Genomic DNA, 18,340 nt, shown 5'->3' on the forward strand with positions numbered 1-18,340 from the left:
TTGATTGATTCGCATAAATGAAACCTTTCTGACGAGAGTGAAAATCTAATGATGCTTTTGTTTTGTTTTTTCTCTATCTGTTTAAGGGTGGCTTGTGGGGGGGGGGGGGGGGGTTTGGGTCAGCTATTCATGTAGCTGTTTTGAGACACACACACATACACACACACACACAGAAGAATCACATACAAACACATGAAGAGAGGGTTAGGGTGGGGGGTGAAGCTTAATTCCTTTGACTCTAATTTGATCTGATCTGATGGCAGCTTCTTTCTTCTTCTCTGCCTAATGCCATGCGTGTGTTTGGGACAGGTTCCACATCCACAGCAAGCTGGTGAATTTTATGGCTCCAGTGGACCACAGCTCGATGCATGATGAGGCACGGTGAGTACTGTAATAGGCTCAGTGTGGCCCCCCCTGCCAAACGCCTTTAACAGACATAATTATCTCTCCCTCTAACACCCAGCTCAAGCTCTCTCTCACTCTCTCTCTCACTCTCTAACTCTCTCTCTCTCTCTCTCTCTCTCTCTCTCTCTCTCTCTCTCTAACTCTCTCTCTCTCTCTCTCTCTCTCTCTCTCTCTCTCTCTCTCTCTCTCTCTCCTTTCTCTTGATCTCTCGCCCTCCCCCCTCTCTCTCTCTCTCTCTCTCTCTCTCTCTCTTTCTCTCTCTCTCTCTCTCTGTCTTTCTTGGTCGCTCTCTCCCTCACACACATGCACCCCCTACACACACACACACACAACACATTCACACTTGTGCTCAGACGCCCGACGCACACACACACACACAAACTTTAATTAGCAGTGCTACTTTATGCCGTTCGCGGAATCTGCTCGTCACTCCCTAATCCCTCTTGAACAACTGCCTTTCACGCTCCTCTTTCGGAGATATGTGCTGAATATTTCTCTCTCTTTCTTGCTCTCTCCCACACACACGTACATGCAGACATGCACTGTCTCACACCTACACTAACACACACAGTCTCAAAGATTTTTCTTCCTTCAACTGCCTTTTGCTGTTTTCCTTTGGCTACTGGCTTTGTTGTCTTCACTGTCACTTCACTCCTTTCTCTCTCCTGTCCTCTTCTTTTTTTCCCTCACTCCCTCTCCTCTTCCCATCTCTCTCTCTCTCTCTCTCTCTCTCTCTCTCCTCTCTCTCTCTCTCTCTCTCTCTCTCTCTCTCTCTCTCTCTCTCTCTCTCTCTCTCTCTCTCTCTCTCTCTCTCTCTCTCTCTCTCTCTCTCTCTCAGGGGGGGAGAGTAAGGTTTCTTGTAGGAGGCGTTGAAGGGACATCACGTGCCTCGCACCCTGTGCTTAAATATATCTCTGTCCTTTGTCATGCCAAGACAAGACTCCTCCCTCTCTCTCTTTTTCTGTCCATCCTTCCCTCTCAACAGAGGAGAGACGACCGCATCATAAGGGAGCTCAAATGGTGTGTGTGTGTGTGGGGGATTTATGAAGAGGCTGTGCTGACTGATGCTGTGGCCTGATGTTCATGGCCACATCGCTCAAGCACATGCAGCCAGGGGAGGACGAGACACTCTGAGCTCTTTCTCTCTCTCCCCCCTATTCACACTCTTTTCTCTCACTCTTCCCACCCCCATCTCACATGCACCTCCCCCCCCCCCCCCCCCCCCCCCCCATCTCTGCCTTGCTCTTTTCCTCTCTCATACACATGCCGTAAACTATCACACATTCATACAAACAGTGCTAATGCAATTCCAAAAAACAAAAAAAAAAAGCTGCAATGTTGGCATTCAATGTTATTCTGGTCCTCATGTGATGTTTACCAGTGCTTTGGCATGTGCTCTTTTCTGAACACGTCCCTGAATGTGCAGCAACAGCAACAGCCACCTGATAGCTGGCATTCAGCATCCATTAGAAAATGCCCCCCCCCTCCCCCCACACGTGTACACACACACACACACACACACACACACACACGGCCAAAGCCGATATGTCTTAGAGCGGCGTGAGGTGAGAACAGTGGGATGGTGCTGTGGGAGAGATGCCTGTGGAGGTGGGGTCCAGGGAGCCTTTGTTGCCACAGCAAGCTGCTGCTGCTCCAGCTTCCTTTGCTCAGAGCTGCCTGTGTTGGGCTTGGGGGGGGGGGGTAAGATGGAGGGCCTGCATGACCTACAGTGAGAGAGAGAGAGAGAGGGAGAAAGAAAGAAAGAAATGGAGTGGAAGAGGCAGAGTGAAAAAGAGCAGGAGAGAGGAGGAAAACAGAGAGGGAAAGGGAGCAGAGGAATAGGTAGAGTGAGGGAGCAGTGAAAAGAGGGAGAGTGTAAAGGAGTGAGAGAGAGAAAAAAAGGGGGAGCAGAGAGAGAGAGAGAGAGAGAGAGAGAGAGGGTGGTGAGGTGGTGTTGAGAGGGAGAGGAGAGGAGAGAGGAGTGTGAAGAGAGGGAAGGAGAGAGCTGAGGTGGAGTAGAGAGGTGGTGGTGGTGGTGAGGTCTGTTCATTAGCATCGGCCCCAGTGCTCTGCTGTGATAATGGTGATGTACGGCCAGAGCTGCAGCGCGCCCCACGACCTCTCCCCACTCACAGCCACTCGCCGTGACCTTTCCTCCAGGTGTGAGCGTGTGGGGAATGAATGAATGCTGGGGCCTCCCCCCCCCCCACACACACACACACACACACCTCTCCCTCGCTCCTCTCATTTTCCCTCCCTTTTCCCTCTTTCATGTTTTCCCTCAAGTCCTTTCTGTGTGCCCAACGCCCCCCAACCCCCCCCCAACACACACGCACGCACACACACACACACACACACACACTGCTTCTGAGCTACTCTTTCTCTCTTCAACCCTCTTACACCCCCCCCCCCCCCCCCCCCCCACCTCGCCTTGCCATCACCATATCTCAACTCCGGCTTCACGGCCGTTGATACGCTCTGCTGCTCCCATGAATGTTAATGCCTATAGGGTGGTGTGAGTGTTTATGAGGGTGAGCGAGAGAGTGAGAGAAAGTGTGTGTAGGGGGAGGGGTATCCAGTGTGTACATTCTCACAAGCGCTCTCCTATAGCGCAGGTTTTTCCGTAGTGGTTGAGCGGATAATCATGCGTTTAGCGTCGCACACAAGCAATGATCCAGCATACAGGGAGGCTATAGCAGAACACGGCCCTTCCTCTGCTACCTGCTCCACACACACCCCAAAGTCTGCCTGGCTTTTAGATTACTACACCCCCCCCCCCCCCCCCCCCCCCACACACACACACACACACACACACACACACTCACACTCTTTCTCTCACTCTCACACACACACTCCGAGAGGAACACATCTGTAGGCACTCTTATCCGGTTGCTGTCATCCGCTCTCACAGTCGTCTCTGTGCTCCGAATTCCCCCGCCTCTGTTTGTGCTCCTCTGTCAGAATGAGAATGTATGCATTATATGATAATCACTGCCTCTTGTAATCCTCAGAACTGGTGGTGCATTTGAAACAGGGATTGGGGATTAAGTCCCCCCCCTCCCCCTCAGTTCTCCAATGGGCAGACCCCTGGTCTCATGGGCATGTAGAGTTGACCCCCCCCCCCCTCAAAAAAACAAAAAAAACAAGCAGGTCGAGCCCCAGTGTGTGTCAAGTAGCCGGCCTCTCCGCATTAAACAGCAAACCGGGGTCACACTTAATCTGGATTAGGACGGGAAAGAGTGTTGAAAAGTGTTGTCAAAAATGTGGAGTGTTTTGTAGTGCGTGTCATGTCTTTTGTCACACTCTTGTCTTCTCCCAGCAACCTAAACAATAGCTAAAAAAATGTTAATCTAAAAAAAAAACGCTTGTTAGTTGTTCCGAGAATCGTTTTCAGGGGAGAAATGCAAATTTGTACGGTGACGTGATGGGAGAGGTGGATGAGTACGAGTGAGGGTTGCCACTCACACGAGTTCTTAACTGAGTCAACAACTTGTTCTGGGAGTGAGGAAAGAATTTGGACAAACCTTAATCCTAAAACACGGGCCATACAAATACAAGTGGGATGTTCGTCTGATGGCCTGTGACTGCTGTGAGCCACGACACTACACTGGAGGCAGCACAGGGCAAAGCAAGTGTGACGCTCTGCTGTAGGCAGCTGTGGCTTTGGAGACTGAAAGTGAATGTTAGTAGGTTAGTTTGAAACAGCAGAATCTTGTATTGAAATCTCAAATGAAAATTCAGAAAACTCAACTCAAAAACGTGATTCATTTGCACAAAAGATAAATATGGAAACTGGAATTTCATTTAGGGTCTATTAATTCAATAAAAATGGGATGAATTGGAAGTCAGAATTGATGGTTTCAAATGCCCTCCATTAATACCTGGTGATTTTAACTGTGTTGGTGTGCATGGTGACTCATTGAATTTTGCATCTCATTTTGATTGCAGAACGGAGTTGTATCGGTCACTCTTTGGAGGCGACACACTCACTGGTGCTGCCCCGCGTGATGGACTCTAACCCTGCAGGAGTGTGGATGTGGGACACATGGAGACACTGGATGCAGCCTTCCTCATGGGCACCACAGTAGCTGCTCACTGCACAGCGCACTGGGAAAGAAATGGACCACAAGACTGTGCTGAAGTGAACCATGGACTATTTAGTTTTTGTCATTTTGGCCAGATTTTGTACATTTTCTGTATATTTAAAATACAGTGTCATGGAATGTGACTTAGGTGATTTTAAATACACTTTGTACTTTTTCACTTCCCTGGGGTGTGCGCAGTGTGAAAGGAGAAATTATGTTCATCCATTGTATTTATCTTGTGTGATATTTCTCAAGGTCACAGTGTGAACCTTTATTTCATGTACAAAGGATGCAAGATGAATGACTGGATATGTCTGAATAGTGTTTTGTACATCAGCCGCTAAAGATTATAACAATGTGAGGGGGGAGGCAAATAAATTGTACAAAAACAAATATATGTATGATTTTATTAAAAGTTACAGAGGCAACCACAGAGATCGCCACAGTAAACACGTACACGTACCATTTGACACATACTGCAGACGACCACTGCATCTCTTCAGTAACATGATCACGTTGTGCATCTGACAGACAGGCTTTTACAGCAGTTTACTATAGAGAACTCATCCAGGCCCTAGTGGACGTGAGGGATAACAGCTGACCTGTCCTAGGATCAAGTAGACGCGAGGACGGGCATGGCCAACTTCAATGCGATGAGGCTATCTGGCAGGAGTGGCTACCATCACACGGCCACATGACCCTCACGGTAGTGTGCGTCCCTGACACTACACGACATTGACCTCGTAGTGCCGGCAGGGCTGCAGCCAATCAACTGAATTGCCGAGGATCATCAAACTTGTCTACCTCCAATCAGCACCAGGACTCTCTTCTGGACCTCATTAGTTAAGCGTTCCTCTCCTCTAAAGCAGTAACATTTCATTATTGGTTATATGATTTTCTTTTGTATTCAGTACAATGAGATGAGTGCAAATAGCAGTTATAATGACAAAAGCAGGACATCCCGCCTTTGTGTTGCACATGTAATTGTAATTACAGTGTACATTATCTACACTTACCATTGCTGCTGTTAAATAAATTAGTTTTACAGTGCTTAATGTGTGTGGTTAAAAAAAAAAAAAAAAAAAAAACATTTGTGTAAGGGTAAATGACTACACATGGTAACATTTGTTTTGGTTGAAATAAGCAATAGAACTCCTTTTTAGTCACCAAACGCTGGGAGGATAGAGATTCAAGTATGGCAACAAAACCAGTGACTAAATGTTTCAATGCATATTATCAGAATGCATTGCAAGGTAATGTGCATATGCTTCCATCACTGGTGGGATTTTGTGTGCATATATGAGAGAGAGAGAGAGATTAAAAAAAAGAAGGGTCAGTGTTAAACAGTGTGGCTTGAATAGGGGGCCCCTCTGGACTTGCCTCGTGTGTGTGTGTGTGTGTGTGTGTGTGTGTGTGTGTGTCGGATGGGGCTGATCACCATGCCTGTACACGCTCTCACTGTTTGATCATTAATGAAGTGCTCTTTCCCAAGGTGTGCTAATCTCTATCCCCCAGCTCTCCTGCAACCGCACGTTTTCCCCCTTTTTATTCATCTTCCAGCCGGTGCGGTCGTGTTCAATGACTTCACACACACTCTCGTGTGAAGAACAAATAAAAATAAATAAAAAAACAAAACAAAAAAAAAAACGTTCCCTTGATAGCACTTTCCCTCTCTTCCCCACCCCCACCCCCACCCACCCGATGCATCTTTTGTTCTTAGAGGGCGGGAAGGTGAAATTGTGGCTGAGTCTCAGCTATTGACTCGTGATGTAAGGTGATGCCTTTGTTAATTACAATTTGCTAAGTAGGAATTGTCAAACGCTATTCTGGACTACCAGGTTTTTAAATTCACTCTGACTAAATCTGCAGTATACCATCTATCATAAAGGTGCACTGGAGAGAGCGCCAAACATCTTTAAGACTACAGTGTGTATTTGCAAACACCGTTCTGAATCCCAGAACCATCATTTTCATCATGGAATCAATATTCCATCTCCAGCCACTCTCTTAGAATCATAGCCAACAGTGCAGTCAGTAACTGCCCAAGTGTCCCTAAGAGTGACGTGTCGGCTCCTCTGGCCCCGGTTTCCCAGCATCCCCCATTCAGTGCAGGAGGGGCCAATGGAGGCTGGGAGCTCCCCTACGACGATGGCCCCGGGGCCTCCATGGTGGAGAGGATGCGCACCACTTCTGCACGCTGCGTCGGGGAGATGTGTTGAGTCATGTGGACGATGGAGTCCATGGCAACCTCTGGGTTAGCTTGCACCAGGCTGTTGCGAAAGGAAGAAGGATAAAAAAAAAGAAAAGGAAAGAGTAACGTTGGAATGGGATAGTTGGTGAGTGGGGAGAGATACAAAGAGGAGAAACACTGGAGGAAAAATGGGCCAATGTGCCAATACTAAGGAAAATAAAAACAAATACATAAACAAATATAAATAAAACAAAAATAAATAAATCTGCAACTAAACATTAACTAATGATGAATAATAGATAATAAAGTCAAATAACTATAGGATAAAATAATGATACATATTAATAAAAATATAATCTGGATACAATCACGTTTGCACAACAACCTTCAGAACTATAAAGACAATCTCTAGCGAGCCCAAGGTCCTGATTTCCTTTGAGAGCCCAAACATACAGTACACTGTTGTATTTGTGTGTGCGCCTAATGTATGCATTGGCTGCGCCGCGCCGCACTGTGCTGCGGGGCCCATGAGGAGGCCCTCGATGCGGAGTGTGGCGTGGAGTGGAGTGGCGGGCGGGGCCAGGCGAGGCCTCTCGTACCTGCGGATCTGTTTGAGGATGTGGTCCCTGCGGATGTACTTGATGTTCTCGTCGATGACGGAGCGCGCACCTTCCTCCTCTGCCAGCTGCTTCTCTAGCCAGTCCACCACCTCCTCGTTGCTGTCCCACAAATAAGCCTAGAGAGAGGGAGAGGGACAGGGACAGAGAGAGACCGAGAGAAAGAGAAGGGGCGTTGAGAGGACAAGAGAAGGAGGAACGTGAGGACAACTCCGTCGTCGAGGTGATTTTTTTTTTATATCTCTTTTTTTATATCTCTCCCGCCGTTGCTACCGCCTCGGGCTCCACGGGATGATTTGGTGGCGCGATCAGACACACCTCCCTCCTTCCTTCCTCCCTTTAACTTCAACTTGACACCTGCCTTCAGCCCCTTACACCGCCCCTGGTCAAGCACTCACACATAAACAAAAAAAAAACAAAAACAAAACAAAACAAAAAAAATTGTGTTTGGCTCTTGGGATGGAGCCCTTCAATTGAGATCTCGCTGATCTTTAAACAAAGTGTGAAGAGGCGGCCCAGTGGGCCGAGGCCGTTTACCGCTCTCCCGCCTTCCCTCGCTCACAAAAAAAGAAAAAAAAAGAAAAGAGTCTGCGCTTGAAGTCCGCGGGAACGTTTAATGCCCTTATTAATCATTTTTAATCCGTTTGCTTTTAATTAAGAAACAGCATGTTGCTCTCCTATCTGCACATGCCAGGGTGCAGATTAATTGTGGCTTAAGATAGCCGCCCCTGATTGGAGTAATGTATTAGCGAGCCAGACGCCCATATTCTAAAGATACTTCAGCAGGGGCCTTGGGGCGCTTGGCTGGGCTCCAGGTCCTTCTTCAGCCCCCTCTTTTGATAGGAGTGTGTGTGTGTGTGCATGCGTGTGTGTGCGCGTGTGTGTGGTGGGGAGAACAATGTCATCGGTTGGGATGGGGGTTGAATTTTGATCTTTTCTTTATTGACCAACTCCCTATAGCTCGGCAGGAGTGGCTGTGCCCAAGGACATCATCTGAACGCAGCAGACCTGCCTGCCCGCCCGCCCGCCTGCAGCAGTGTGCCTGTGTGTGTGTGTGTGTGTGTGTGTGTGTGTGTGTGTGTGTGTGTGTGTGTGTTCCCAGACGAGTACAGACTGATTTGCATGAAATGGTGGTGTGATAACTACAGCTCAGTTCAGCCCTTTGGAGTCCTCACCACAAAAATTTTCTTCAAAATCTAGAATGTTTAAAAAAATATCTCAAGATATAGAGAGATAGATATATATATATATATATATATATATATATATATATATATATATATATATATATATATATATATATATATATATATATATATATATATATATATATATATATATATATCTTGAGAAAATCTTTTTTTTCTTTTATTCAAAAATGATCAAAATGCTCAGGATTTCACACATACAAAGCAGGCCATTTTACATACTTTGTCAAAATACATACAGTACTGTATGTAGAACATTGCATGCTGATACTCATGATCCTACAGCTTCTAATAAATGCCAACTCATACTGGTGATGCGGATCAGAGGAGCCTGTTCTAGTTGGCAATTGCTCTGAAAAGCCCTGTGTCTGTGTCTGTGTCTGTGTCTGTGTCTGTGTCTGTGTCTGTGTCTGTGTCTGTGTCTGTGTCTGTGTCTGTGTCTGTGTCTGTGTCTGTGTCTGTGTCTGTGTCTGTGTCTGTGTCTGTGTCTGTGTAAGGAGGGGGGAGGGGTTTGGCGTTTTACCTTGACGGCCCCCTCTGCCTCCACAAACCAGCGTCGGAGCATGGCCTGAATCTGACCGTCTGTCAGCTCACTATTGGCCGACTGGATCTTCCTCTTGACCGTGTCCTCCAGCAGCAGCCGCCGCAGACGCCAGTAGAAGAACTGCCGTGACGTCCGCCATTCTAGAATGTCCTGCATGAGAGCATGGACGCTTCAGTATGAACCACACTTCAATTGGACTTTTGTGTTGAGTGACCATGAGGAGGACATTCAGTTGCCTCTATAATATAAGCACTATGCCTTTATTCAAAGATCTGTTTGGTCAGACATCTGTGTGCACTGAATACACATAGCGTTTATATACCCATTCAAATCCCTGCCACACACACTAAGAGCGCTTTCATACCTATTTTGTTCCGAATCACATGCTGAATTGACAGTTTTTCGCCATTGTTCCCTGGGTTCGTTTGTGTTCACATGGCAGCATTTATATCGGAACAAATAATATAACAAACCCACGTGAGATTAAACGTTGGTCTACAAACAAACCCACGTGTGATTAAATTGTTCCTTGGGTGACATTTGACAGCTGAAGATACTATCCCGCAGTCACCTAACCCCATATTTAATGTAGGCTAGCCTATTAAGAGCTCCGTGTGTGTGTGTGTGTGTGTGTGTGTGTGTGTGTGTGTGTGTGTGTGAGTCCAAAGTCTAGGCTTCTCCCACTCTCACGTTTTCGAACGTAACACTGGTAGCCTGTCTTGAATGTTTCAAGACATTCGCTTAAAATTCAAAACATAGGCTAGCTAGATATATAGTCTGTTAAAAGTGGAATAAACTTGTAGCCTAATGTGTAGGCCTACAAAAATGTAAGCACCAGCGAGTTGTTCAGCTACAACGGGCCGATTGCTTTCTCACTGCAAACAAACCGCTATAGAGTTCAATTAAAAACGACCCGAGACCACCTCCTTCAAGCGGTCTCAGTCCGCAGTCAGTTTGTTCCGAAACAGAGTGCAATTGCTGCTTTCACATTTACCCAATCAAACCGATTTTTGAGGGAAACGCTCCACGTTCCGATTCAAATAGCCAGGTGTGAAAGCGCTCTAACACACATGCGCGCACACACACACACACACACACACACACACACACACACACAGACAAACGCACGCACGCACACGAACACACACACACACACACACACACTGTGTACAAGGAGTGCAGGTGTGTCTCAGTGTCTGCTCTGAGGCCCTCAGACTGACTGACCGTGATGACGCCCTTCTCCTGCATGCGTCCAGGTGTGTCGTGGAGGTCGGCGAACTGCACTGCCACCTGGTGGTAGATGGGCAGCAGAAACTCCTCCCGCTCCTTCAGCTTGCCCTCCAGCTCTTTGCGGTCGGCGGCGTTCAGCTCGGGGGTTCCTGTGCACACACACACACACACACACACACACACACACAAACAAAAACAAATAAACAAAATCAATAATCATAGTTCAGGCCACTAAAGACTGCTAAGAAAGGGGTCTGTATATTTCACTGCTGGATTAACTACGCCTTTTAACCCCAACAATGGACCAGTGATCCTGAGAGAAAAGGGGGGCGAAAAGAAAATTAAAAATCACGGAGGGCATTAACACTGGGAGTTACTGAGCGCAATCATACTCATGCAGAACAGCACCAGGCTACCTGCATAGCCCAAAATGCTGAAGAGATCTATAGTCTGGGGGTGGAGCACCTCAGCTGAGAGTTTGGCCCAGCCTGACTGGAAGTGGGTGGGCTTGTGCGTTTGGGGGGGGGGGGGGGGGGGAGCTAATCCAGTGTGAGCTTGAGGCTTTCTGGAGCCCGGGGGTGCATGCGGTGTGTGTGTGTGTGTGTGTGTATTGAGGGGGGGGGGGGTTTCCTTGTCAGCCAGAGGATTGATTTCTGTCAAAGCCAATCAGGCGGGTTGGACTGGGCGGCTGGACCCGCGGCTATGCTGGCCTCTCCTCAGCTGGCGGGGGGAAATCAATGGTGGTGGTGAGGGGGGTAGGCTGGCGTGCGACCGGCCGATTGATCCGAGACGCCGCTGATTGACACCTCTCCCCCAGGAAGGGCGGCAGGAATGACACAATCAGTGGCAGATAATGGGCCCCCGAGTCACGGGATTATGCCCCCCACACACACACACACACACACACACACACACACACACACACACACACACAAAGAGATAACGCCACGACCATCACTGGACAGAGAAGGACACATGGGGAGGAGGAGGGCAGCAGGATATAGCCAGGGACCTACTTTAAGTGGAAATAACACGCTAATAAAACCTTTGCTTGTTTGAAGAAAAAAAATATTTCACACTGTGCTGGTCTTTCTGAAGCTGAATTAAAACAATACCCGCCTTTCATGCAGGATGTTTCATTTCATGTAAACCATATTCTTAAAAGAAAGAAAGAGAGAGAGAGAGAGAGAGAGAGAGAGAGAGAAACCTCACCAAGTTTCTCGGCCAGGCCCATGTAGACAGGGTCCACCCGCCTCATAGTCTTGACCAGGTCCTTCCTCCTGAACTTGATCTCCACTGTGCCCTCTGGTTCCAGCACCCCACCACTGTCAAAGGAGACCACCACACCAGTAAGAACATAAACAAAAACAAACAAGCAAAAAGACAATTGTGTGTGTGCGCGCGTGTCTAAATGTGACGTAAGCGTAAACGAAGAAGTCTATTTTTCCCTCCACTGGCCACTGATGATAAACGGGATCTGGACAGTGAATCTCACCGGCTATCCTTGTCGGCGTACATCTCCATGTGGCGCTGGTTGATGGTGGGGTCGATCACCACCCAGGAGCCGCCCCTCAGCTCGGCCTGCGGCGGAATGTAGACCAGCACCGGCTGCCGGTACTCCCTCAGGCCGTCCACTATGTAGGCGCCGAACTTCAGCACCTGGTCATACATGTCTGGAGACAAGAGGAGTATATAGATGACGTGTTATTATTTTCTGATGCGCAGAGCATTTCAGAATAGGAAAGTAGTGAAATATCAAACAGATGAGAAAACACAACAATGAGCAACGGCAACAAGGACACAGCCACATGTTCTTTTAATTCACTGCAAAGGCATTTAGAATCTGTCCATGTATGGTCTGTCCATGACCTTGATGATTCATACATGACTAATGAATAAGAACAGCACACGCGCACACACATGCACACACCGAGAGACACTTCTCCACACACACACACACACACACACACACACACACACACACACACACACACACACACACACACACCTTTCATGCCCCCAGAGAAGCCTCGCCAGTTGGCAAACACCATGAGTGGCAGCCCCTCGCGGTTCAGGTCTTTTATGGCTTGCGCCGTCTTAAAGGCCGAGTCCGGGAACCACACCTGGCCAGCCTGCTGGATGATCTGAAATGGAGAAGAGAGCCATTATAAAATCACCACCACCACGGCTACCACCACCACCACCACCACCACAGCTGCCGCCACCACCACCACCACGGCTGCCACCACCCCCCAGCTTTGGCCAAGGCTCCGTGGAGAGGAACATGTTTGCTCGGCCGTGCGGGTGAAGCGGCGAGGAGCTTACCTTGGCCTCAGAGTCCAGATTAGCCGGATCTGCAGGGATGGACAGCTCCACCGATCTGGTTTCCACGGCAACCACTCCGGTGGGTATTCCACCGAGTCTGTAGCCAGGGAACGAGGACGTGATTACTGTTGTGATATTTACTATGACGGGTCACAGAGAGGCATTACTACTGTTGTGGGGTAAATATAAATTGAACATACATTTTTGTGTGTGTGTGTGTGTGTGTGTGTGTGTGTGTGTGTGTGTGTGTGTGTGTGTGTGTGTGTGTGTGTGTGTGTGTGTGTGTGTGTGTGAAAAATATAGGTATATGCAATAGTGGTAGGTAATATCGGTGTAGGGGATTGGGGAGTGTTGAAGGAACCTTTTGTAAGAAATGTATTTCAATTAATCATAAAATGGCCCTGATAAGTCACTAGACATTAAGAAATAATGTTTATTTCAAATACTTATATCACTGACAACAGTAGTCCGGCCAGGATATTGTCATTTAAAAAGTGACAATTGATGTTGATGTTTTTTTTTTGGTCATGTCATGTTGTGTTTTGGCCTGATGCGCCACCCTCCACCTATCTATTAATCACAAAGTCAGTAGTGTTTCGGCATCCGTGTTGGCAACCACCAGTGAGAGGGGAAGGGGGAGGGGATACACCGCTCTACAGTAATTTGAAAGTGATTGCAGTACCAGTTTTGGCCACAATCTTACATATGGTTCCTTTAAATCAGGAGTTCATTCTGGCCCAGGTTGCTTCAGAATCAACGGGGTCAAAGGTGGGTGGGTGGGGGGGGTAGGGGTGGCTTGGGTCAATGAGTTAATGGTGATTGAGTCTAATGGATTTTCAGGAGAATCTCTTCACTTTCAACTTCATTGGCTGGGTTTCTGTGAAGCTATATGATCAGTTTTATTGCAGGCAAGGAATTAGAGACATTCATATAAAATTGTGCATGTACATATGCGTGTATACCAGGGATTATGTGTGAATGTGGGTTTGTGAGCAAATAGTATGTGTGTATATCACAGAGTATAAGTATGTGCACATATATGTGTGTGTGTCGTGTGTGTAAGACGGTCAGTGACAAAAGCACGACAACTGGTGAGAGGATGACGGCGCCATAGTCATGCCTACCTGGCCCTGCCCACTACAACACTCTGTGCCCACGGCTGCATGATTTCCAGGAAAGAGCCGTGGTCAAAGAATCCACTCACCCAGGCTCCCTTAGAGTCTACAAGACACACACACACACAGAGTTAGAGAAGGCTGAGGAAAAAGAAAAGGCAGAGAAGCTTGGTGGCAGGAGAGGAAGACGAGGAGTGGAGGGGAGGAGAAATGAAGGAGTTGCCTTTTGGCCCGTGCTGGCAGTGTGCGTGCGGTGGCGATAAAAATCATCTGCATACGGCGTCGCCTGCGAGTGCGACACATCAGACGCGGAGAAATAAACAATCTGTGGGAGCGAAACTGGCACCTCTCTCTCTCTATCGGCTGGCTACAGCCTGTTCCCTGTCACCCGGCACGCAGCTCAGCTGAACAGAGCCGAGGCGGCGCGGCAGAGGCTGAAGCTGCTGTGTGGGCTTTATGGGGGCTTCTCTCTCTCTCTCTCTATCCCCCCCCCCCCCTCTCTCTCTCTCTCTTGTTCTCTTTCTCTCTCTGCATGGAGGCAGCGGCCGGGTGATGAATGAGGAGGGAGAAAAAGGAGCGGAGCGCGGCAGAGAGAAAGATAAAAAAGAAAAGGAGGGAGGGCAAGAAAGAGGAGAGTGAGAGAAAGGGAGGGAGCAAGAGGGAGGAAGAGCGTGGAGAAAGAGAAGGAGGGAGGGCAGGAGAGAGAGGAGGGCGAGAGAGAGGGAGGCATGGAGGGGGAGAGAGAGAGGAGGGTGGGGGTGGGTGAAGCGATAGAGCGAGTAGTGAAAAGGGGGAGGGAGGGAGGGAGGGAGGGAGAGCAGCGGAGGGAGAGTGAGTATGAGAGCCAATAAGAGAGGGGTTACAATTCAATTGCACCCACAGCACTTCTGGAGCTGAGCCGTCTGGTCCAGCATTATCTCTGCTGTGGGTCCAGGAGACTGCACGCAGGCCAGCATCCCCCACCCCACACACACGCAGACTACTACTGACTAGAGACTACAGACTACTACTGACTAGAGACTACTACTTACTACTGACTACAGACTACTACTTACTACTGACTACTACTGACTAGAGTGCCTCAGCATCACACAGGCTAGTTCCCGAACACAACACTGAGAGAGGAAAGAAGAAAATGAAGAGAGAGAAGATAGAAAGGAAAGAAAAGAGAGAGGAGAAAGAATGATAGATGGAGAAGAAAGAGCAAGAAGAAAAAGACTCCAACCCTGACGCCCCCTGAGAGGACATGAGACTCACTTTGATTGGGCCTCCCTGCCAGCATCCAGCGCGGGTCGTAGGGGGCTTTGGTTGGCACAAACTCCACCAGACGGTCAATGGGGTCTTTGGCACTGAGAATGGGCACTGGACTTGAGGTGCACTGTAAACACACACACACACGCGCACACGCACGCACACATCAATAAGCGCTACAAAGCAATGAAGCACAAACATCACAGATTCACTTGACCATTGCTTTAAATCACAGCTAAACTCTTCAAGGATTTAAAGCTAGCTCGTACTCATTAAACATTACAAATCATTTACATTACATCCAGAGACATGTTGTTCATAGCGCTGGACATCCGTGTGTTAAGAGTGTGTGTGTGTAGGGTTGCATGCGGTGCAGTGGCAGGCCTGACGTATTACCTTGGGCATGTACGAGAGCCAGTGCAGTAGCGTGTAGACGCCCTCAAAGTCATCACACACCGTGCTGTGGGTCACTCCGTTGTTGTGCATAATCTGGACACCGCCCAGCTGGTTGTTGGACGTGTACACCTCCCGACCCAGCACCTGCGAGACAGGAAGCGGACAGAGTGTTAGGCTACATCATTCAGACCAGCAAACTCTAGTGAAAAAGGTGACAACATACAAAGCCCTATTCACTTCAACTACCCTGGTTAACATAGAAACGGTGACTGCCAAAAGGTGAAAAGTTTGCAGATGTGATCATTTCCTGTTTAGCTCCGTTTGGTGGTACTGTGTATAGTATGAGTTAGCAGGGGCTGCAGCAACAGAAGAGGTTGTCCAGGAATGGCCATATTTCTCACTCGGCAGACGTTAGCCCTCAGTGTTATGGCTGACGATGGAGTGTAGTGTCACCAACGCTCCGGGGCTGCGGGTCGATCTTATCACACACACACACACACACACACACACAAAGAGAGCTGGCCACCATGTCAATACTACAGTCGATGGGTTGTTAAAGCTCAGAGTGTCAGTCAGTGGCCTAGGGAGAGCTGCGGGCTGCAGGCTGCTTATTTATGCCCTCTGGAGGGGTATCAATATACAGCTCCTCTCCTGCTGCCTCCCATAACACACACACTCACACACACACACCACACACCCACACACACCCCACACACACACACACACACCACGTCACAAGCTTATAGGCAGAAGATGGTGTATACTGCATAGCACACAGAGATAACAATGCAAATACGTTGTAGGAGTCCACCAGATATGGATGCCCATCTATTTTAAGTTACTGGATTAATTCCAGCAGTAATGCCATCTTTAGTATTGGAAAGTCCAGGATGGTCACAGAGCCATTTTATGTTGGTCTGAGAATTCTGTCAAGGCCGGAGTTAACACAAACACAACTGAAGCATTCTGTTAGTGTATAGCCTTAATTTATCCCATATAAACAAACAAACACTCAAAAAGCTGAAACGGCAAGCTGGCTGAGGAAAAACTGGATGTCTTGTTTTCCTCTTACTTCGAAAGAGCTAGGCTCTAGTGATTGAGTACTGGTGAAGAAAAGAAACATTGACTAGCACTTTGTCATATATCAAGTGGGTTTTAAGTATGTTCTCTCCTTTCTTGCCCAAGCAGCTCAAACTGTTATCAGTGCTGTGCAGACTTTCAGATTTCACTCGCCCTCCCCCCCCTCCTCTTCCTTTCAAACACTCAAGCTTAAAGTATATTATTAAAAGAGCTTAATAGAACTTGGTCTACTCACAACCTGTTAGGGCCAGCACATTGTTTAACACAAACCTAAACCTTGAGAACTTCCCTCGCAACTGAAGCTGACTGGATAAATACTAGTACGCTTGAACCATTTAGAACATCCTTGCTTTCACCCCCCAACCCCCCCCCATTCAAATGTATGCCTTTGTTTGACCTCACTCGACCATCAGAGGATACATTCATCTGTGTCTTTCACATGTGCAATTAAAAGACTCCGCAGAATGGAGAGTCTTTCTATCAGCGCTTCACAAGTAGGGCTGGGCGATATGGCTGAAAACTGTATGGAGAGTCTTTCTATTAGCGTTTCACAAGCACCTGGATGAAAAACAATACATTCCTGCTGGCTGAGTGGACTGTGTGTTCAGCCCAGTGAGGAGGGACTAGAGGTAGCTCAGCTCAGCTCAGACCAGTTCAGCTAGTCTACACTTCCCAAAAGCTGGCGGTGGCCATTACCCAATTCACCTCTCTCAATGGCTGGCTACAGGATTGGGATGGACTGGAACTGAGGGGTCTGAGTCTGAGTCATGTGTGTGCGTGCGTGTGTGTGTGTATCCCCCTCCTGCCTGTTGTGTGTGCTCGGCGCCCATCACTCCACCATGCACCATGTGGCTATTACAGGCGTGCCCGTCTCTCAGCAGCAAATCTCAACCGGCTCTCCTGAAGCTGTCGGCGCTGCCTGCGGCTGTGCCACACTCTGCAGTCACCTTGACAGGCGGCTGGCTGCACCGCATCCGCGCTCCCCCACCTCTCCGTCTCTCGCTCTCCTGCTCTCTCCTTCTCTAGCTTTCTCTCTCTCTTTCTCTCCATCCACTCTTGTGCTGTGCTTTTCACTCTTCTCTCTCATTCTCCCTGTATTTTTCTCTCTGTGTAAGCTATTCTCCTCTCTCTCCGTCTCACACTTTCACACTCTCCTTCTCTTGAATCTATCCACCCCCCCCCCCCCTCTATCCATCTCTCTCCTTCTTCTGCTTTTCCCCTCTCCCTTCTGTAGTCCTCAGACTCCATATCTTATGCCTGCTCCTCAATCCTTCTCAGGCAACAAAAGGGTGATTACATCCAGGAGAGAGAGAGAGAGAGAGAGAGAGAGAGAGAGAGAGAGAGAGAGAGAGAGAGAGAGAGAGAGAGAGAGAGAGAGAGAGAGAGAGAGAGGAGAGAGAGAGAGAGAGAGAGAGAGAGAGAGAGAGAGAGAGAGACTCTTAGATTTTAGATTTAAGAATACATGTTTTAAACAAAGTTTTTCTTTCTTTTAGTTTAGTATTATAAGTTTCCTTTCTTTGACCCCCCTTAAAACAAATATTGTATATGTTTGTATTGTCATGTTACTGCTTTGGCAACACTATTTTCTGAGTCATGCCAATAAAGCACATTTGAATTTGAGACTTACTCCAGGCATCCAGTTCATTGTGGAGACGTTTTAAAAGGCAACCTGGCCATGTTCCCCCGGCGGCTTCAAGGGAAGGCGAAGGACTGAACTGCCAAAAAACACAGCCATTTGTTCTGCTTGCAGCAGAGGATGCCATTAGCCAACAAGCTAATGGGGTGAAATACCCGATATACTCAGCATTCTCAAACATGGCAGCCCTCTCTGTAGAATGTCAACAAAACTGCTTACAGTAAACAGACAAGCACAGAGGCGTGAAAGATCCACGC

General features: G+C 48.1%; 2 protein-coding genes across 2 annotated transcripts in view; one reads left to right on the forward strand and one right to left on the reverse strand.

The window, feature by feature from the left end:
• aatf (apoptosis antagonizing transcription factor) overlaps positions 1–4,883 on the forward strand; it is a 16,268-nt gene extending 11,385 nt beyond the window's left edge. The window contains exons 11-12 of the mRNA XM_042091187.1: positions 310–381; positions 4,354–4,883. Of these exons, the coding sequence (XP_041947121.1) occupies positions 310–381; positions 4,354–4,423 (142 nt within the window). The 3' untranslated portion in view covers positions 4,424–4,883. The remainder of the gene's footprint in view (positions 1–309; positions 382–4,353) is intronic.
• Positions 4,884–18,340, reverse strand: part of acaca (acetyl-CoA carboxylase alpha) — a 50,582-nt gene continuing 37,125 nt past the window's right edge. Inside the window, exons 43-53 of the mRNA XM_042093346.1 lie at positions 15,368–15,511; positions 14,978–15,098; positions 13,730–13,826; positions 12,606–12,702; positions 12,289–12,424; positions 11,776–11,953; positions 11,493–11,605; positions 10,275–10,429; positions 9,030–9,200; positions 7,281–7,417; positions 4,884–6,760 (exon numbers count right to left, since the gene is read on the reverse strand). Of these exons, the coding sequence (XP_041949280.1) occupies positions 6,631–6,760; positions 7,281–7,417; positions 9,030–9,200; positions 10,275–10,429; positions 11,493–11,605; positions 11,776–11,953; positions 12,289–12,424; positions 12,606–12,702; positions 13,730–13,826; positions 14,978–15,098; positions 15,368–15,511 (1,479 nt within the window). The 3' untranslated portion in view covers positions 4,884–6,630. The remainder of the gene's footprint in view (positions 6,761–7,280; positions 7,418–9,029; positions 9,201–10,274; positions 10,430–11,492; positions 11,606–11,775; positions 11,954–12,288; positions 12,425–12,605; positions 12,703–13,729; positions 13,827–14,977; positions 15,099–15,367; positions 15,512–18,340) is intronic.

The sequence above is a fragment of the Alosa sapidissima genome, chromosome 5 (assembly GCF_018492685.1).
Source record: "Alosa sapidissima isolate fAloSap1 chromosome 5, fAloSap1.pri, whole genome shotgun sequence".
Lineage (NCBI taxonomy): Eukaryota > Metazoa > Chordata > Actinopteri > Clupeiformes > Clupeidae > Alosa > Alosa sapidissima.